The sequence below is a fragment of the Megascapheus bottae genome, chromosome 4 (genome assembly GCF_031878675.1).
Source record: "Megascapheus bottae isolate mThoBot1 chromosome 4, mThoBot2.hap1, whole genome shotgun sequence".
NCBI lineage: Eukaryota > Metazoa > Chordata > Mammalia > Rodentia > Geomyidae > Megascapheus > Megascapheus bottae.
Window position 1 is genome coordinate 13,715,585 of NC_143512.1, and position 19,746 is coordinate 13,735,330.

At 41.2% G+C, this 19,746-nt stretch overlaps 2 protein-coding genes across 5 annotated transcripts in view; both read right to left on the reverse strand.

The window, feature by feature from the left end:
• Paip2 (poly(A) binding protein interacting protein 2) overlaps positions 1 to 7,576 on the reverse strand; it is a 16,395-nt gene extending 8,819 nt beyond the window's left edge. Inside the window, exon 1 of one of the 2 annotated variants that reach the window (XM_090331437.1) lies at positions 7,433 to 7,576. The gene's annotated coding sequence lies outside the window, so the exon portion shown is untranslated. Of the gene's footprint in view, positions 1 to 6,858; positions 6,932 to 7,432 lie in introns of those variants that run through there. The other variant, XM_090331438.1, reaches the window with a different exon arrangement.
• Positions 7,577 to 14,404: 6,828 nt separating this feature from the next.
• Matr3 (matrin 3) overlaps positions 14,405 to 19,746 on the reverse strand; it is a 36,844-nt gene continuing 31,502 nt past the window's right edge. For 2 of the 3 annotated variants that reach the window (XM_090331427.1, XM_090331428.1), the window contains exons 14-15: positions 19,192 to 19,313; positions 14,405 to 15,490 (exon numbers count right to left, since the gene is read on the reverse strand). In XM_090331427.1, the coding sequence (XP_090187553.1) occupies positions 15,440 to 15,490; positions 19,192 to 19,313 (173 nt within the window). In that variant the 3' untranslated portion in view covers positions 14,405 to 15,439. The remainder of the gene's footprint in view (positions 15,491 to 19,191; positions 19,314 to 19,746) is intronic. The other variant, XM_090331429.1, reaches the window with a different exon arrangement.

Genomic DNA, 19,746 nt, shown 5'->3' on the forward strand with positions numbered 1-19,746 from the left:
CCTTTCAGTAATTTTTCTAATTTAGTACCATAACTCACTGAGACTTCATTTTTTTGTTTTTGGTGCTGGTCCTGGGGACTGTCCTTGAGCTGCTTTGCTCACAGCTACTGTTCTACCTACCACTTGAGCCACAGCTCCACTTCTGGCTTTTTGGTGGTTTATTACAGACGAGAGTTTCATAGACTTTTTTTTGCCTAGGTTGGCTTCTGATCTCAGCTCAGCTAAACCATGTTTATTCTTTTTTGGTGCTTGGGATTAGACCCATATATGCTAGACAAGTGTTTTGTGGCCCTACATCTCCAGACATTCTTTTTTTTTGGGCCAATCCTAGGGCTTGAACTCATGGCCTGGGCATTGTCCTTGGACACTTTTTGTTCAAGGCCAGTACTCTGCCTTGAGCCACAGTGCTACTTCTGGCTTTTTCTGTGTATCTAGTAATGAGGAATTGATCCCAGGGCTTTTGCTAGGCAAGCACTCTAACACTGGGCTATGCTCCCAGACCCTCCCTAGACATTCTTTAGGGGAAATACTTTGTATTTTATATTAACTCTATTTTTGTGTTTTAGTCTCCAGTGAATTAGGATTATAGAGGTATGCCTCCACAACCCACTATAAAACTATGTATATATGTATATTATGTATGTTATATATGTATGCCTTCTTTCTCAGTTCAGCCACACCAAACTGAGCTGAGACTCTCAGAGAGTCAATGAATGCTTCAACAATATGAACCTACAGATGCTTGGCCAGAAGATCCCGAATATGGGGCTTTGCCAATGAACAGGAAGCCATAGTAGCAACTGTCCTCAACACTAACGTCCTTCTCTGTGGCAGGCCCCTGGCTTTTAAACTTTAAAAAAAAATTTTTTTTTGGGTCAGTCATAGGGCTTGGACTCTGGAACTGGGTGCTGTCCCTGAGCTCTTCAGCTCAAGGCCACTACCCTACCCCTTGAGCTACAGCCCCACTTCCCATTTTCTAGTGGTTAATTGGACATAAGAGTCTTACATTCTTTAGTGCCCAGGCTGGCTTTGAACCATGATCCTCAGCCTCTTGAGGATTACAGACATGAGCCACCAACCCGGCTTTTAACTCTTTTTTTTTTTTTTGCCAGTCCTGGGCTTGAGCTCAGGGCCTGAGCACTGTCCTCAGACTTTCTCAAGGCTAGAGCTCTACCACTTGAGCCTCAGCACCACTTCCGGCTTTTTTCTATATGTGGTACCGAGGAATCGAACCCGGGTCTTCATGCATGCTAGGCAAGCACTTTAACCACTAGGCCAAACTCCCGGCCCCCCGGCTTTTAACTCTTAAGCTCAACTGATCCTCCTGTCTCAGCCTTCAAAGTAGCTAAGAGTACAGGCATATGCCTAAAATGTAATAGGTCTGGAAGCAAACTAGACATAATTTAAAAAAAAACTGGTAAGAAATTGTCCTGAAAACAACAAAAAGACATGAAGAAGTGAAGTAATAATAGAAGGCAGAAAACCAACAAGAGAAAAAACAAATTTTGGGCAGATATGGTGAACATCAAACCAGTTCTTTAAGAAACGCAAGAGGGGGCCGGGAGTGGAGCTTAGTGGTAGAGTGCTCACCTAGCATGCATGAAGCCCCGGGTTTGATTCCTCAGTACTACATATTCAGAAAAAGCCTGAACTGGTGCTGTGGCTCAAGTGGTAGAGCACTAACCACAGAATAATGGAAGAAACAAGAGAATTTTGAATTTTAATGAGAATTTGTGAGAAATCAAGCTCAGGAAGAGAGACGGTAAAATATAAATCTTCTATATATTTATTTTTGTACTTGTCCTGGGATTTGAACTCAGGTTTTAGGCACCATCCTTGAGCTTCTTTTGCTCAAGACCAGCACTCCACTTGATGGTTAATTGGAGAAGTCTAAAGGACCTTACTGCCTGGTCTGGCTTTGAGGTGTAATCCTCAGATTTCAGCCTCTGCAATAGCTATGAAGACAGGTGTAAGCCACCAGTACCCAAATGCCTTTTCTTTTCCTTTTTTTTTTTTGCCAGTCCTGGGGTTTGAATCAGGGCCTGAGCACTGTCCTTGGGCTTTCTCAAGGCTAGCATTCTACCATTTGAGGAACAGCACCATTTCTGGGTTTTTCAATGTATATGGTACCAATGAATAGAACCCAGGTCTTCATGTAGGCTAGGCAAGCACTCTACCACTAAGCCAAACTCCTGGCCCCCTTTTTCTGTGTGTCAGTCATGGGTGGGGCTTGACCTCTGGGCCTGGGCACTGTCCTTAAGCTATTCAACTCAAGGCTACCACCCTTCTTCTTGAGCGACTTCTAGTTTTCTGGTGGTTATTTGGAGATAAGAGTTTCATGATCTTGGCTAAGAGTTTGGCCCTGATTTCAAGCCCCTGTAAAAATGGGGGAAAGGGGAGAAGCAGAAAGAAAGATGGATGGAGGGCATGTGGGCTGGGGGTGAGGGGTGGGGTGGGTTGATATGTCAAGTGGTATAGCCCTTGCCTGGAAAGTCCTAAATTCAGTCCTAAATATGGCAAAATGGGGGGAGGAGGGAAATTCATTAGTCTTTGCATTAGTCACTGAAGTCTGTGGGAAAATTAAATAAGCAAAAACAAGCTGGTCAATGCTTACAATCCTAGCTATTCAGGAAATTGAAAGGACTGCAGTTCAAAACCAGTCCAAACAGGAAAATTCCATGAGACTCTTATCTCTAATTAACCATTAGAATACCAGAAGTAGAGTTATGGTTAAAAGTGGTAGAGTGCTAACCCTTGAGCAAAGAGCCCAGGGTCAGTGTCCAGGCCCTGAGTTCAAGCCCCACAATGGACCAAAAAAATAAAAAAATAAAAAAAAGAAAGGGCACAGTGGCTCCCAACTGTATGGACAACTACTCAAGAGGGTGAGGTAGGGAGCTGACTCTTCCAAGGTCAGCCAGGAGAAACAGTTAATGAAATATCATCTAAATTAACAAGCCAGATGTGATATGAAATGCCTGTAATTCCAGATACTTGGGAGGTAGAGGTAGGAGAACTGAGCTCTTAAACGGGCCTTTAGACAGAGTGAAATCCTGCATGAAAAATAGAAAAAAAATGCTGGGGTACAGCTCAAGAAAAAAAAATGCTGGGGTGGTAGAGCACCTGCTTAGCAAGTAAAAGGCCCTGATTTCAAACTCCAGTATCTCTAGCTATCCCCCCCAAAAATATGTGTGCTAGATCCAGAATGCCTTATTAGCTATGTGATTATGGAGAGTTACTTAACCCGTGTCAGTTTCCTCATTTGAAAAGTGGGTAATTGTAAAAGGTACTTAAGTAGAGCTTCTGACACATAACAATTAGGATTTTCTGCCTTTGTTGCATATTAAATCATTTTTAATACTTAAATGCTGGCAGTGTGAGGAATGTTTAGCTTATGAGCTGTAAGAGGCCCTTGAAATTATTTAGTACATGTCAGGATTAACATGTGGCTTGTATAGTTCTCCTTGGCTGCTACCCAAGGGCTGTTTGCCACCCAAGGCCTGCCTGCCTGTATCCATATTTTGGTGTGGTCTTTAAATGATGTTATGACTACCCAAATGGCCATTACCTCTAAAAAAAGCACAAGGTAAAAACTGCAGGTCTCTCACCTGTAGGAGTAAAAAAATGCCATCGAAAACTCCCAAACACTATATAACCCTAATCTCTACTATAGCATAACGAAAGTGATTAGGATTAGGTTAAGGTTGGCTCACCATTCTCCATTGCCATTAAAAAGGTCACCAACCTAACTGAAGGTATAGGTCAAGCAATACAGTGCTTGTCTACCAAGAAACAAAGCTCAAAGTTTAAATCCCAGTACTGTAAAAACAAGAAGCTGGGTGCTGATGGCTCATGCCTGTAATCCTAGGTACTCAGGAGGCTGAGAACTCAGGGCTTGAACTAGGCCTGGGCACTGCCTCTGAGCTTTTCAGCTCAAGGCTATCATCCTACCCCTGGGCATTATCCCTGAACTCCTCAGCTAAAGGCTATTGCCCTACCCTTGAGCCAAACCCCACTTCCCATTTCTAGGGGTCAATTGGAGTCCCAAGTCCTTCTGTACCTGGGATGACTTTAAACCTTGATCCTCAGATCTCAGCCTCCTGGGTAGCTAGGATTAGAGGCATGAGCCAGCAGCTGAGTAGCTGTGCCTAGCTTAAATCCTGAGATTCTTATCTGCAATTAACTAGCAAAAAGCCAGAAGTGGAGGTATGTCACAAGTGGTAGAGTGCTAGCCTTGAGCAAAAAAGCTAAGAGACAGCACCCACTCCCTGAGTTCAAGCCCCAGGTCCAGCACCAAACAAAACTAAGAAACTACATCCTAATGTATTTATGTAAATATTAAAATAAGCAGAAGCAATTTAAACCTTTTCAAACTTGTGCCATCCAATGAGAGCCATTGGCTAGTCATTTAAATCAGGTGCTGGTGGCTCATGCCGATAATCCTATTCAGGAAGTTGAAATCTGAGGATGGCAGTTTGAAGCCAGCCTGGGCAGGAAAATGTCAGATTCTTTTTTTTTTTTTTGCCAGTCCTGGGCTTCGGCTCAGGGCCTGAGCACTGTCCTTGGACTTTCTCAAGGCTAGAGCTCTACCACTTGAGCCTCAGCACCACTTCCGGCTTTTTTCTATGTATGTGGTACCGAGGAATCGAACCCGGGTCTTCATGCATGCTAGGCAAGCACTTTAACCACTAGGCCAAACTCCCAGCCCCAAATGTCAGATTCTTATCTCTAATTAACCACCAAAATGCTGTAAGTGCTGTTGTGGCTTAAGCTCTAGCCTTGAGCTAAAGTAAGTTCAGGAATAGTGTCCAGGCCCTGAGTTCAAGCTCCAGGACAGAGTTTAAAAGCCAGAAAGACATTCAGAAACCCCAACTAAAATTTGGTTCTTTGCACTGGTCATATTCCAAGTTCTCTATAGCTGCATGTGGTTAATGCCTACTTTGCTGGACACACTAAACAATGAGGAAATTTAAGAAAAAATAAACCTAAACTGTATTTTGTATAAATGCAAACTATTAACACATCTGCTTATACAGGTGATCCAGGTAACAGGAAATGAATTGATGTTAATCTTGAACCAGAGTCAGAAGGATTATATTAGCTATGCTAGTATCTACATGTCACTCACACGTCCTTTAATCATATGAAATATATGCAGCACCTTGGATTTGAATTTTCTTCCTAATATGTGATATTGGTCAAGTTACTTCAAGTTGGCTTCATATTATTGTAGTGCTTACGTCTTAGAAATGTTGAATAGTTACCATCTGTTAAAATCACTTTTATGCCTGGCAGCCCGATACCAGTGGCTAGTACCTTAATCCTAGCTACTCAGGAAGATTAGATCTGAGGATCTCAGTTCAAAGTCAGCATGGGCAGGAAAGTCCGTGAGATTTATTGCCAATTATCAGCTCAGAAAAAGATGGAAGTGGCACTGTGGCTCAGTGGTAGGGTGAGCACAGACAGACTCAGGGACAGAGCTCAGACTCTGAGCCAGGACGAGGGGTGGAGGGAAGCCTGGCATTACTGAATGCTAAATATTTGCTAAATAAAAGGAAAATATCTCAAGTTCCCATTAACCTAATTTCAAACTGGCTAGGTAATCATGATGACTATATTTTGTAAATTACAAAAGGGATATAAGCACCGGGAGTTTGGCATAGTGGTAGTGTGCTTGCCTACCATGCACCAAGACCTGGGTTCGATTCCTTGGTACCACATACATAGAAATTAGGGCATCAGGGCCAGGAGTGTGGTCTAGAGGTAGAGTGCTTGCCCAGAATGCATGAAGCCCTAGGTTCAATTCTTCCAAGTTACATACACAGAAAAAGTCAGAAGTGGTGCTGTGGTTCAAGGGTAGAGTGCTGGCATTGAGAAGGCTCAAGAATAATGCCCAGGCCCTGACTAGGACTGGCCAAAAATAAAATAGAGCATCAATCATTTTTCATGGTCATAGGATATGCTTGAATAGGCTTATTATTTATTCAAGAAAAAGTCTGCTATAAATTTACTCTCTCTCAAAGAGGGTAGAAATTAAATACCTCAATCTGAGTCCTCAAGGATCAATATATATAGTTTTTTAACCATTACAGTGAATCGCCATTTCCCCCCATCCCCTAAAGAAACAAACAGGCTAAAATTTTTTGGAAAGTTTCCTATCTTTATTTGTGATAGTTGTGAGAAATAGTTGTGTTCAAGGTCACAATAAGTACCATAGACTGCTCCCTTTCACAAGCCTGAACTACCAAATACCATTTCACTAAAAATTCTTAAGGTCTTTGTATTGGCAAACACAACCCACATCCAATGACATTTTTAAAACTATTTAATGAGAATTTAAACACCTAAAATGAATTTCATGAAACACAATGCTCTCCTAGCATAAGATTAGCCAATAAAAACAAAACGGGCATGTGTTTTTGCTGAAATAAATGTCAAAGGCTGTTACTTTACATTTTCTCCCAAGGTAAATTCTATGTTTTGAGGTCTTTGTGAGATGTGGCTGCAAACTCAGGGGAAGCAAGACACACAAGGAAGCAGGTAAGGTGCCTTTTAGTATTCATTAGGAAGTTACTGCTGGCAGCTGAAACAACTGTTTTAAAAAATAACTTTACAAGTCTTTCTGATGGTGCCTAAGGAAAAGGGGAGTAAAACAGTATCACTGAATGGTAAGAAGTTCAGTGTCAAAGAACGGGACCCGGATAGATCCTTAATTTAGCCCCAAAGCCTTCCTACACTAAGGATTTCCAGCACCCCTCCAGACAAAGACCCATCTGCAACATGGGAGTCAGTAACATTCTAAATAAGGGTTAGAGATGGCGAAGAGATGGCAGAAAAGGTCCCAGAAAGAATGAACTATACAGGCCGTTCGACGGTTAGGAAGTGCTCCGTTGGACAACGCCAGCCCGCCAGTCCCTCCGCCCCTCTCCCCCACCCAGCCGCGGTAGGAGCGCGCACGCGCAGCGGGTAGAGGCTGCGCGTGGCGACGCGCAGGCGTAAAGTGGGCAGAAACAATGAGCTTTGTTGCCGAGGCGGCAGTAGTGGGGCAGGGGAAAGAGTACCAAACCAGGAGGGAAGGGGGTGGGGGGTGGGGAGAAATAGACTTGAGGGTTGAGGAACGCACGAAAGTGCTATCCCGGCAACCCTCGCGCGTCAAAGGACCCGGATAGAGGGCTGCGAGATCCAAACCATAAATAATGACAATGAGAAAAAAAAGCGACCGCCATTTCTCAGAGGAGAAAGAAATGAAGTCTGCCTAAGCCTATCCTTCAGACGGACGGACATAGGCAAGGAACAACGGAGGTCAAACGGCACTCAAGGGCCATCTATCAACCTGGGGGACCCTTTCGGCTCCTCAGCCGTCGCCGAGGTGCTGTCCCTCGACCACTAGGGCCGTCGCACCCTTCTTGTTGCACCGCCCGAAGGGACCCCTCACCCAGTGCACGGCAGCGGGGACGGCAGCCAACGAATCCTGTCGGCCTCCGCGGATCTCCACAGGCAGCGCCGCTCCCCCGCTCGACGTGCGCTTCGCCCGCCGCCTCCCTTCTCCAGTCCAAACAAACACCCAGACCGGAAGTGACTTCACTTCCGCCTCAGGCCCCGCCCCCCGTTCTGTCAGCTCTGCCCCTTCTGGGCCACTAGAGGGCGTGAGAGAGAACGCGTGGCTCTAAAGGTCTGCAGAACTGGTGCGCGGTCCACGTAGCTTGGCTTGGGCAACTGCTTTTCATCGCGTCCCGTGGGTCAGACCAAGCTTCTGTCTTCTAGTGAGCAGGATGTGGGGTGTCCCCATTGTTCGAAAATGATAAGATGTAGTGAGTAGCGGAGCTAGGAATCAAGATAGACAGTTGTGGACTTCTGCAAACATCAAAGAGGAATTTACAGCAAGCATAACACGCATCACTTCGAGATCTTGACACGTACGCATGAGACAAGTTTAGAGTTATATTGATCTTCAAATACTTATCCTTGCACATTGTCAGGCATACATTTGAAGTTGGACCTTTACACATGTAGATGTACAGGTGGTTATCAGGCAGCCTATGGAGTCTTCTTTGAAAATATTTCAATGTCTTTGTCCAGATAGGCCCAAGTACTTCGAAACCCTGAGTTCAAATCCCAGCAATGCTCAAATAACGAATTTGCGCATTGGTTTGGAAAAATGTGATTATTTGCCGGTATCATGTTTTGCATGCATTTCTATTCCTATTTATCTCTTGAAAAGAGAGCCACGTATAGTTTTGCATTGTGTGGTGTATGTGTATTTACACCAATCATCCAGATTAAATAAAAGAACTCTGGGGCCAGAAGTTTGGCCTCGTGGTAAAGTGCTTGCCTAGCATGCACAAAGACCTGGGTTCAATTCCTCCGGTTACAATACATAGAAAAATCTGGAAGTGTACTGTGGCTCAAGTGGCAGAGTTCTAGCCTTGAGAAAGCCCAAGGATAGTGCTCAGGTCCCCATGAGTGGCAAAATAATAATAGAAAAAGAATAAACTCAGCCAGCTGCTGGTGGCTCCTAGCTACTCAGGAGGTTGAGACCTGGAGGACTGCAACTTGAAGTGGACCGAGGCAGAAAAGTCAGAATTCTATCTCCAATTAGTCACCAACCTTCCCCCGACCCACCCACAAGTGGAGCTGTGGTTCAAGTTGTAGGATGCTAACCTTGAACATAAATGCTCAGTGACAGTTCCCAGGCCCTGGCTTCAAGCCTCAAAACCAACACAGAAAAATAAAATAAATTGGAAGTATGGCACAACTGGTAGAATGCTGGCTGAGTCAAATCTTTGTGAGGTGCAAAGTCCCGAATTCCGGCTCCATTTACCTGCACACGTGTACAATAAAAGATTTGTGATTAAGATATATGACTATAGAATAAGCAGGTGAGTTTGGGTAAGAGGTATTTAGGTATTTATTGTATAGATTTGATTGTCTTTGTTAAACTTCCTAGGCAGTTTTGCTACACCTCTGCCATGTCTCCTACTCTTATTCTTCTTGGGGATTTTTTTAAGGCTAGCACTGTGTACATGAGCCACAGCACCACTTCACTTCTCCCATTTTCTCTGTAGTTTGGAGGAATTGAACCCAGGGCTTCATGCACGGTAGGCAAGCACTCTACCAATAGGCCACACTCCCAGCCCTCTCACTGTTTGTACTGGTTACTTGAAATAGGTATTTTTGCTTCCTGAAGGAGTCTGCACCTCAGTTTGTCTCTTTCAGGTGTTTGATCATATGTGGGATGCCACCACACTCAGCCATCAATTAAGAACGGCTGTTCATGGCTTATTCCTGTAATCCTAGCTACTCAGGAGGCTGAGATTTGAGCAGTCAGCCTGAGCAGGAAAAGTCCATGAGACCCTATCTCCAATAAACACAGAAAAAGCCAAAAGTAGAGGTATGGCTAGTAGTAGAGCAAAAGAAACCCAGGGACAGCACCCATGTCGCATTCAAGCACCAGCACACACAAAAAAAAGGTTTCTCTTCTCACTGGGTTGACCACAAGTCACACCGTTCCTGACTCAAGTAGCTAGGATTGTGTGAGCCACTAACATCCTGTTTTTGTGTGTGCTATTGCCAGGGAATGAACTCAAGGCCTATCCCTTTTGCTTGGCCTTTGCACGTAGTCCTCACTTGACCCATGCTTCCAGTCTGGCTTTTTGTTGTCACATGGACTTGCCCTTCATTACAATATGTAAAAAAGAGAGTATACCTCCCGAGTCAAATATTCTACTACTAGCCATAAGTAAACATGCAAGTATGTATACGCACAGTGATGCTATACATAATACAAAGCCTAAAATATCTATATATTAATAATTGGTTAAATCATGGTGCTGGAAGAATCAATGATAGATGCATGTTTTGAATCTTTTGATATAATGATGCCTTCCCCCCCCCTAGTTCTTGGGCTTGAACTCAAGGGTTGAGCACTGCCTCTGACCTCTTTGCTCAAGGCTAATGTTCTACCACATGAGCCACAACTCCACTTCTGGCTTTTTTTTGCCAGGGCTGGTTTTGAACTGTGATTCTCAGATATTAGCCTCCTGAGCAACTAGGACAACAGACACAAGCCAGCATCTGGTAGTTATCTTGACATCCCCCAAATCCATTATACCAACAATCATTTAACTGCAATGCTTTCCACAGGCTCTCATAAGCATATTTACAAAGCCCTCAAATGTGTAACAGGGATTTTTTTCCTTGGTGCTAGAGATCTAACCTTATACGTGTTAAGCAAATACCTTCATATACATATATAAAATTATATATATTGTAATATATATATATATATTATTGTTTTGGTCAGTCCTGGGGCTTAATTCAAGGCCTGGGCACTGTCCTTGGATACTTTTTTTGCTCAAGGTTAGCACTCTACCACTTAGCCACAGCACCACTGCTTGGACCTTCAGTTGTTTTTCATGACTATAACACCTTTTAAAAAGCAGACATAGAACTTAGTAACTACTAAAAAACTAGCTGGGATCTGAATGTCTACCACTTGTGCTGTTGGCTCTTACTGTAGTTTTAGATATTTGGGAGGCTGAGATTTGAGGGTTGTGGATTGAAATACACATAGGCAGTAAAGTCCATGAGGTCTTACCTTCAGTTAACCATGTGGGAGTTGTGGCTCAAATGCAAGAGCTTGGAACAAAGTATCTCAGGGACAGCATCCAGGCCAAGTCCAAGCTTCCTCCAACCCCCAAACAAAGAAGTTAAAAAATGGTTATGGCTAGAAAGTTACTGTAACATAGTCTCTTAGAAATTAATCATACATGCCAGACATCAGTGGCTCATGCCTGTAATTCTAGCTAGCTACTTCAGAGGCTTGAGATCTGATGGTGGTAGTTCGATGCAGGCCCAAGCAGAAAAGTCCCTGTGAGACTGGTAACTTCCAATTAATTACCCAAAAAAAGAAGCGGAGCCAAGGCTCAAAGTGGTAGCGCCCTATAGCCTTGAGTTAAAAAAACTAAGGGACAGCACCCAGGTTGAGTTCAAGCCCCATAACCAAAAACAAAAACATGTCTAATGGTGCTCAGTGTGAGGGCATGTAATTAGCATCACATTCACGGACTTTCTCATCTGTGCTGGCTTGAACCAAGATTCTAAATCTGTTAGATTTACAGGTGTGAGCTACTGGCCTTGGCTCACACAGATGATTTTTAAATATTTTTTTGAGGGGGACTAAGACTGTATCTTAACATACATGAAGCCCTGGGTTCAATTCCTCAGTATAACATCAACAGAAAAAGCTGGAAATGGCACTGTAGCTTAAGTGTAAGAGTGCTAGCCTTGAGCAAAAGCTCAGGGACAGTGCTCAGGCAGTGCAAGCCCCTGGACTGGGGAAAACATTTTTTTCTCTTGCACTGGGTGGGCCCCCCAATGTCTGCAGTATTTTCTTTAGTTTTAGCACTGTGAGATGGAAACTAGTACTACAAGCAATAGCAACCATTTCAAGCATCTAGTTACATCAAAGCAGAAACACTTCTTGAATCAGACAAAACAGTAAGAGCAAGTGTGGTCTGTTCTTTCTGGGAACTTGACAAATAACTATCAAGATTCACTTCAAATCAAGCAAGGTAAATTCTGGTAGAGCCCAATAATGTTTATATCTCCCTGTGAAGATGTACCAGAGTACTGGATTCTAGAGTTCATATTTGGGTTGATTCTCAATAGCTTTAAACTAAGTTATAGAACTTGTAAAGAGCTAATATTTTCTGTACTACTGGGGTTCAGTTTAGTGTCTTGGGCATGTGCATAGGCCCTCCGCTTAAGCCATTTCCCTAGCCCTCTTACTTCTACACATTGGGATCTTTAAGGTAAAGCCAATCTGGATCACAATCCACTTGCTTGGAACCACAATTTGCACCTTGCCACATCAAGTTTTCTTTTCTCTGCTGGTCCTGAGTCATGAACTCTGGGATCTGTGTGCAGTCCCTGAGCTTTTGGTTAAGGCTATCCTACTACCAGCTGAGCCACAGCACCACTTCTGGCTTTTTCTGTGATTAATTGGAAAGTCTCTCACAGCATGTCCTAAAACCATGATCATTTTTTGCCTCCCAAGTAGCTGGTGCCAGGCGCCAAGATTTTAAATTTGAAATGGTTTCACTGTTGCTCAGGATGGCTTTGAACTATAATCTGATCTCCCTTACTAGTTGAGATTTAAACAAGTGTGAGCATCTCCTGACATACACTTTTCATTCTACAAGGGATCCAACTAATGGCCTGGCACATGCTAGGAATGCACAATACCACTAAGCTATGTTTCCAGTCTAGGAGGGGACCTTTAGATGCAGCTGGGTTCAACAATCAATCTGGGATACTAGCAAAGGAATACAACTTCAAACCAATCATAAAGAACCATATAATGGGTGGAAACCAAAGTGCACCCAAAAAGCCATTTCTTTCCTAAAACAAGTTATCTGAAAGTATTTTTTTTTTTTGGTTGGCAAACTATTTAAAAAAAGGTTCCAGGATTCTTCCAGATCTTTATGAGCTATTTTTGCCAATCTTTAACTTTCAAAGAAAAGTAACACAGAACTCCCCTTTACTCACAGAAGTGCAGAGATACTGGTGGCTAATGATTGTAAGACTAGGCTGAAACATGAGGATTCAGGCCAGATAATTCTACAAGACACTTGTCTCCAATTATCCAGCAAAAGTCTGGAAGCCGAAGCATGACAGCAGTAGCCAAAAGCATCTAAGTATCCGCACATAAGAGAGCTTGCCTAGCATGTGCAAGGTCTTTAAGTACAACTAATAGTGACAAAAACAAAAACACCCCCAAAACCTAAGAGGCTGAGATCTGAATATCATGACTGGAATCTAGATCAAGCAGTAGAGTGCTAACCTTGTTCAAAATAGCTCAGGGACAGTGTAAAAACATTGAGTCAGGCTGGGAATTTGGCTTAGAGGTAGAGTGCTTACCTAGCATGCACGAAGACCCAGGTTTGATTTCTCAGTGCCACATACACAGAAAAAGCTGGGAAGTGGTGCTATGGCTCAATTGGTAGAGCACTAGCCTTGAAAAAGCCCAAGGACAGTGCTCAGCCCCTGAGCTCAAGACCCACAACTGGGAAAAAAACAAAACAACTCCAAACCAAAACAACCCTGAGTTAAATCCCTAAGATTGGCAAAAAAAAAAAAAAAAAAAAAAAAAAACCATAATTTAGGTAAGCTTCTCAAAGCATCCCTTCAAACTGCTAAATCCAACAAAGTAGTCCCACCTCCCAAAGGTTGTAATAACAGAAAATTAAGAAGCCCATTGTACGCACAATGCTTTCTATAGCTTTGTTAGTTAAAAAGTTGGAATTAAACAGAAATAGTTAATTAGTAAAAGCTAAAATTAACCTGAACTGGCAAGGATTTTTTGTGCATGTTACATGAAGTCATCTGTCCTTTATTGAGATCATAAAATTTTACTGCTGCAATTTTACTATAATACATTTGGGTCTGACAATTTGAAAGAGCCATAGGCTGTAGTTCCAATGGCAAAGTGCTAATCTTAAGCAAAAAAAAAGCTTGGAGAAAGCACCTATGCCCTGAGTTCAAGCCCCAAAACCAGCACAAAAGAAAGTTCTTGCTGGGCTCTGGTGGCTCATGGCCTATAATGCTAGTCAGGAGGCTGAGATTTGAGGACAGTGGTTTGAAATAAGCCTGGGCAGAATAGTCCATGAGATTCTTTATCTCCCATCAAACAGTAAGAAGCAGTAAGTACAGGTATACACCAAAGGGTACAAAAGGGTACAGTATCAGCCTTGAGCAAAAATAGGAAGAGTTGGAGTACCTGAATTCAAATACCCTTATTTAGCCGAAAAGTTTCTTCCACAAGAGATAATCCGCTACCCCAAGAATCCTTACATCATTTGAAAGGCTGACACAATTCTTAATATTCCTTGTTACTTCTCAGTTTAATGAAAAGGAACAGACATATCTATATATGAGATTTTTTTACTTTCCTCATCCTTAGCATTTGAAATTCGTAAGGCTGAAAAGAAATCGCGAGCCAGATCTAGTGGTTCATACCTTTAATCTTATCTAATCAGGAGGCTGAGCTCTGAGGATCAAGGTTCAAAACTAGCTCAGGCAGGAATGTCTATGAGAATCTTATCTCCATCTGACCACCAAAAAAAAAAGTAAAGCTGTGGTTCAAGTGGTAGAGAGCTAGAGCAAAAAAAGCTCAAGAGACAGAAACCTGGCCTGAATTCAAGCCCCAGAAGGGGCACAAGAAATAAAAACTAAGAGAAAAATCAAAGACAGTCTCCTTTTTTAGCTATGTAACAAGAACAAGAAATCTACCAGAAGTTGAACATTTAGATTTTTAGTAGCACTTTTCAGAATACTCACTATAGATTTAGAAAGTAGTAGGTTAAAGCATGCACAAAGTGTAATAAATTCACAACTGACAAATATATCGGTTAACATTCCAAACATGTATAACCAATGAACATGGCCTAGATTTTTTTTTTATTGGTATTCACTTCAGTAACTTGAATCCACAGATATAAGCAGGATATAACCAGAGAGTTACAAGTAAACACAGATTATACATGCAAATTTCGGTTCACAAAGGTCACATGTGCAGGTACATGAATTAGAAGCGTGCGTCTAGAATTATGGCCAAACTTTTTAAAATGTAAAATTACATCTTGAAAATATGAAGAGATGGTTTACACACACTTCAGAAATAAAATGTTGCTTATACCAGAGATGTATGACAGCTAGAGGATTCAAGTGACAAGCAGTAAGATCTCAAGAAATTAATACTGGTCAAAGAGAGGATTTTTACATTTCACTGAAAGTACACTGACTATTGGAATATGAAACCTAGCAGGAACTCAGGGGAAAAAATTATAAAATCTAAAGCCAATTATTTAATACTTCCTACTACCTAAACATCATGACATTAAAAGAAAATGGCACCTGCATTTGAATTGCCAATCTCACATGAATGACATTCTCTAAAAAACTGAAATGCAATCAAAGCAGCTTTAAACTCTAAATGAAAAGTCTACAAAGGCTCAGATTAAAATGTGGAATGTTTCAGATGAAAGTAATAAAAATACAACTGGTTTTGTTCTTTATTGAATGGAATCAAAAGTTTGTTGACATTCCGTTGAAACTTGCAACTAGTAAATCTCATTTCTCTGAACAGTTCTGTTATCTTTTTCTTAGTGGTGCAAGTTGGCTTACATAGTAACTTACAAGAATCGGTCTCTACAAAGTACTTTTCTGTCTGTTGCCATTCCGATGAAACAAAAACTATTCATCAACTTAACCGTATGTTTTTGCTATTTAACACTTAGCACATGAACAGACATCTAGTATTTTCCCACTAAAACAAAAGAGTACAATAGTTTTCTTCTAACTATCAGTATTGTATTTAAAAAAGGTTAACATTAAAAACAAAGAACCATTGTTTTTTAAATCATTATGCTTCTTATATATCTTAAGCTTCCTTCTTCTGCCTGCGTTCTTCTGCCAATTTATTCAGAAATTTCTGATGAGAGAAAAAAGAATTACAGAATTAAGTAACGAGAGAAAAGTAACATATGCATCAAGCAAAAAATAAGCCTATCCAAGTTTAGGGACCTCAGTATGAATTAACCTGAGATTTTGTATTTGAGAAATAATTCTTTAAATTTAGTTCACAAAGTTCAGGACACCACAATAAGGCATGAAAAAATGGTAAATGTGAAAAATGGATATTTAATGTGCAATTAACCCTAACTTTAACACATGAAAAAAACAAAGAACATGATCACATAGAACTGGTGCTATGCCAAAAACATACATTATTTGTTGTAACTACTGCAATAAATCAAAACAGCATGGATAACAATTTTAAATATAAAAATTTGAATTATAAAAGCAGAGGACTGGGCTATCATGGAGTTTGCTAACTCTTGACACATATGACATCTATTTTAGAATTCTTAGATGAATGAGCCACTGCAGTTGCTATTGCCTATAATCCTAGCTACTCAGGAGGCTGAGATCTGAGCATGGCGGTTCCCAGCCAGTGCAGGCACCAAAGACTGTGAGACTCTTATCTCCAATTAACTAGAAAACCAAAGTGGCGCTGTAGCTCCAGGGGTAGGGCGGTAGCCTAGAGCTGAAGAGTTCAGGGACAGAGCCCAGGACCAGAGTTCAAGCCCCATGAACCACCCCCCCCCAAAATATTTAGACCTAAAGATCTACTAAATAAAATATACAAGATGTATTTGTTAAAAAAAAGTAAACCTTGGGCTGGTAATGCAGCTTAGTGGTAGTGCTCGTACAACATGCACGAAGTCCTGGGTTCGATTCTTTAGTACCACATAAACATAAAAAGCCAGAAGTGGTACTCTTGTAAGTGGGACAATGCTAGCTAGCCTTGAGCAGAAGCAGCTCAGGGACAGTACCCAGGTCCTGTGGTCAAGCTGCAGGACTTATCCAAAAAAAAAAAGAAAAAAAGAAAGAAAAAAGGAAAGAAAGCCTTCTTAATTCTGATTAAAATATATTAAGGGCCATAACTACACCTTAAAAACAAAAACAAAACTTAACCTCATGAGGCCAAGCCAGTGTGGAGGCTCACTCCTGTAATCCTAGCTATTCGGGAGGTTAAAATCTGAGGATCAAAGTACCTGAGACTCTTATGTCCAATTAACCCCTAGAAAACAGCAAGTGGGGCTTGAATCAACGGTAGTAGGGTGGTAGCCTTGAGCCGAAGAGCTCAGGGACGTGCCCAGGCCAAGTTCAAGCCCTAGACCCACCAAAGAAAAAAAAAGCCCTTACAAGGCCATCAGAAAAAACATCAATTCTTTTATCAGCAAAACATACTGCCTAGTAGTCTTGACTACTAGCAATGAAGTAGTTTTAAATATAAACTTGTTTAGATATAGCTTTGTGGGCTGGGAGTGTGGCCTAGTGGTACAGTGCTTGCCTAGCATGTAGGAAGCCTGGATTCCATTTCTTGGTACCACATATACAGAAAAGGCTGGAAGTGGTACTGTGAGGTTCAACTGGAAGAGCACTACCCTTCAGAATACCCAAGTATAGTGTCTAAGACCTGAGCTGAAGCCCAAGGACTGGCAAAAAAAAAGAAGAAGAAAAAGAAAAAAAGATATAGCTTTGTTCATAAAGTTTCTGATTTAAAATAGCTTAACAATAAAGCCAATAAAATATTGGTATTAGGAAACAAGGTGTAGCTGAACAGTAAGAAGAGTTTATGGTCAACATGAGAGAGGCCCTGGATTCAATCCTCCCTTTAATAAACTAAAATTGCCTTTACTGTTGAAAATCACCATCATCTTCCTCCCACTATTAATGCTAAGAGACATATAGGTAGTAAAAAGTTTAATATTTTAGCTGGTCATTGTGGCTCACACTTGTAATCCTAGCTACCCAGGAGGCTGATATGTGAGGACTGTGGTTCGAAGCCAGCCCAGGTAAGAAAAGTCCCTGAGACTCCAATAAACTACTCAGAAAAAGCCAGAAGTAGTACTGTGGTAGAATGACAGTCTTGAAGTTCAGAATGAAGTTCAGGGACATAGCTCAGGCCCTGAGTTCAAGCCTCACGATTTGGAAGGGAGAAGAGAAGAATTAGTATTTAAAAAGACTGAAGTTATACAAGCAATACTGAAATTATATTCTGAATTCAAGACTACCTTTTTTTTTTGGGGGGGGGGCCAGTTCTGGAGTTTGAACTCAGGGCCTCAACACTGTCCTCGAGCTTTCTCAAGGCCAGAGCTCTATCACTTGAGCCACAGTATCACTTCTAGCTTTTTTTATTTATGGGTGTTCATGCATGCTAGGCAAGCATTCTACCACAAAGCCAAATTCCTAGCCCTCAAGACTACTTTTTATCAAACTATGCAACAGAATTTGGCTGGCTGGGCAGTGGCATTAAGTGGTAAAGTACCATATTTTAGTGAGCAAACAGCTGTAGCTAGCTAACTTCTGATATATATGCCAAAAAGAAATTAAGAAAACTACATAAATGTAATACAGGTACACTATTGCTTATCTGAAATGGTTGGGATTAGAAAGAAGTTTTCTGATTAGATTTTGCAGTATTTCTAAATAGGTAACTAACAATGCAAAAGGACTATAGGTAGAGCACCAAAAAAAAAAAAAAAAACCTAACAAAACAAAACAAAAACAAGCTAAAGGCCAGCAGTACAAGTAAAGTACTGACATAAAAACTTGCACTGGACGAAAATCAAATCTAATATAAAATTAATTCATATCTTACATCTACATACCATAATCTGAAAGTAACAGGGCAGTCAAACCCAGAATGCATACATGATAGCCAAATACTCGTGAATGAACTATTCTCCAGTCCCTGAATGTAATTTTATTTATTTATTTTTTTTGTAGGTTGTATGGCTTGAACTCAAGGCTTGGACACTATCCCTGAGCTTTTCTGCTCAAGGCTACAGGTTTACTTCTGGTTTTCTGGTGGTTATTTGGAGATAGGAGTCTCACACACTTAACTGCCTTGGCTGGTGTCTGGCTATGTCATTCAGATCTCAGCCTCCTGAGTAGTTAGGATTATAGGTGTGAGCCACACATGCCTCTTTTTTTTTTTTTTTTTTTTTGCCAGTCCTGGGCTTGAGCTCAGGGCCTGAAAACTATCCTTGGACTTTCTCAAGGCTAGAGCTCTACCACTTGAGCCTCAGCACCACTTCTGGCTTTTTTCTATGTATGTGGTACCGAGGAATCGAACCCGGGTCTTCATGCATGCTAGGCAAGCACTTTAACCACTAGGCCAAACTCCTAATTGGCCAAACATGCCTAATTCTAAGTCACTACTTTAAGCTGGGAGCTGGCTTGGAAAATTCCTTGTGAGACTCTTATCTCTTAACTAACCACTCAAAAACGGGAAGTAGCACCGGCTCAAAATGGTAGAGAGAGCAATAGCCTTAAGCAAAATAGTGTAGAGACATTGCCTAGGCCCTAAGTTCAAGCCCTAGGACCAAAAACAAAACAAACAAACCAACAAAAAAAATTACTAAAGTTCAACAGATGTTTCCAGAGTTAATTGACTTGTACAAATTAAGCCACTAATGAAAAATAAAAATTTCCTCAGGAGAAAGCATTATGTCAGGTACACAGACTTACACACATCATATATAGATAGATCTCATTTATTTCTGTATCTTAAGTGATGTTAGCTTTCATGAAGGCACTCTCCTGTTTTAGGTTCAGCCTTACCTTTAATTTCTGATAATGAGGAAGGCTGCTGCAATGAGTATTCTTTGCAACTTCTTCATTTGTATAAAAGAGTGAACACAGCTTACAGTAAAACCCTGTTTTAGGTATCACATAGTCTATACCTAGAAATACAAACATACATTCTTACAAATTAAGTAAACTGAAAATTGTATTTAGTAGTCTCAAATCTTTTCATCCTGTTAAAATTTGAATCAGACAACATATTGTAGTAAGTCCAATGCAACCTAAACTAAAAACAAAACCAAACTATGATACACTAGCTTTCTTTGTACTTCAGTATTGAAGAGCTTACCTAACTGTACCTTAAAATGAAAGACAGAACTCCAACACAGAAACACAAAACAAAAAGGTATGGTAATACTCAGAAACCTTTATGAGGAGAACATCATTGTGAAATGATAACAAAGTAATACAAAATCAGAAGATGGGCATAAGAAGAGAAACCAACTTGTTATGACTTACAAATTGTTTCCCACAGGGAAAGTAGAAAACTAACTTAATCCACTCATATTTAATAAGACTAATTTTTAAAAG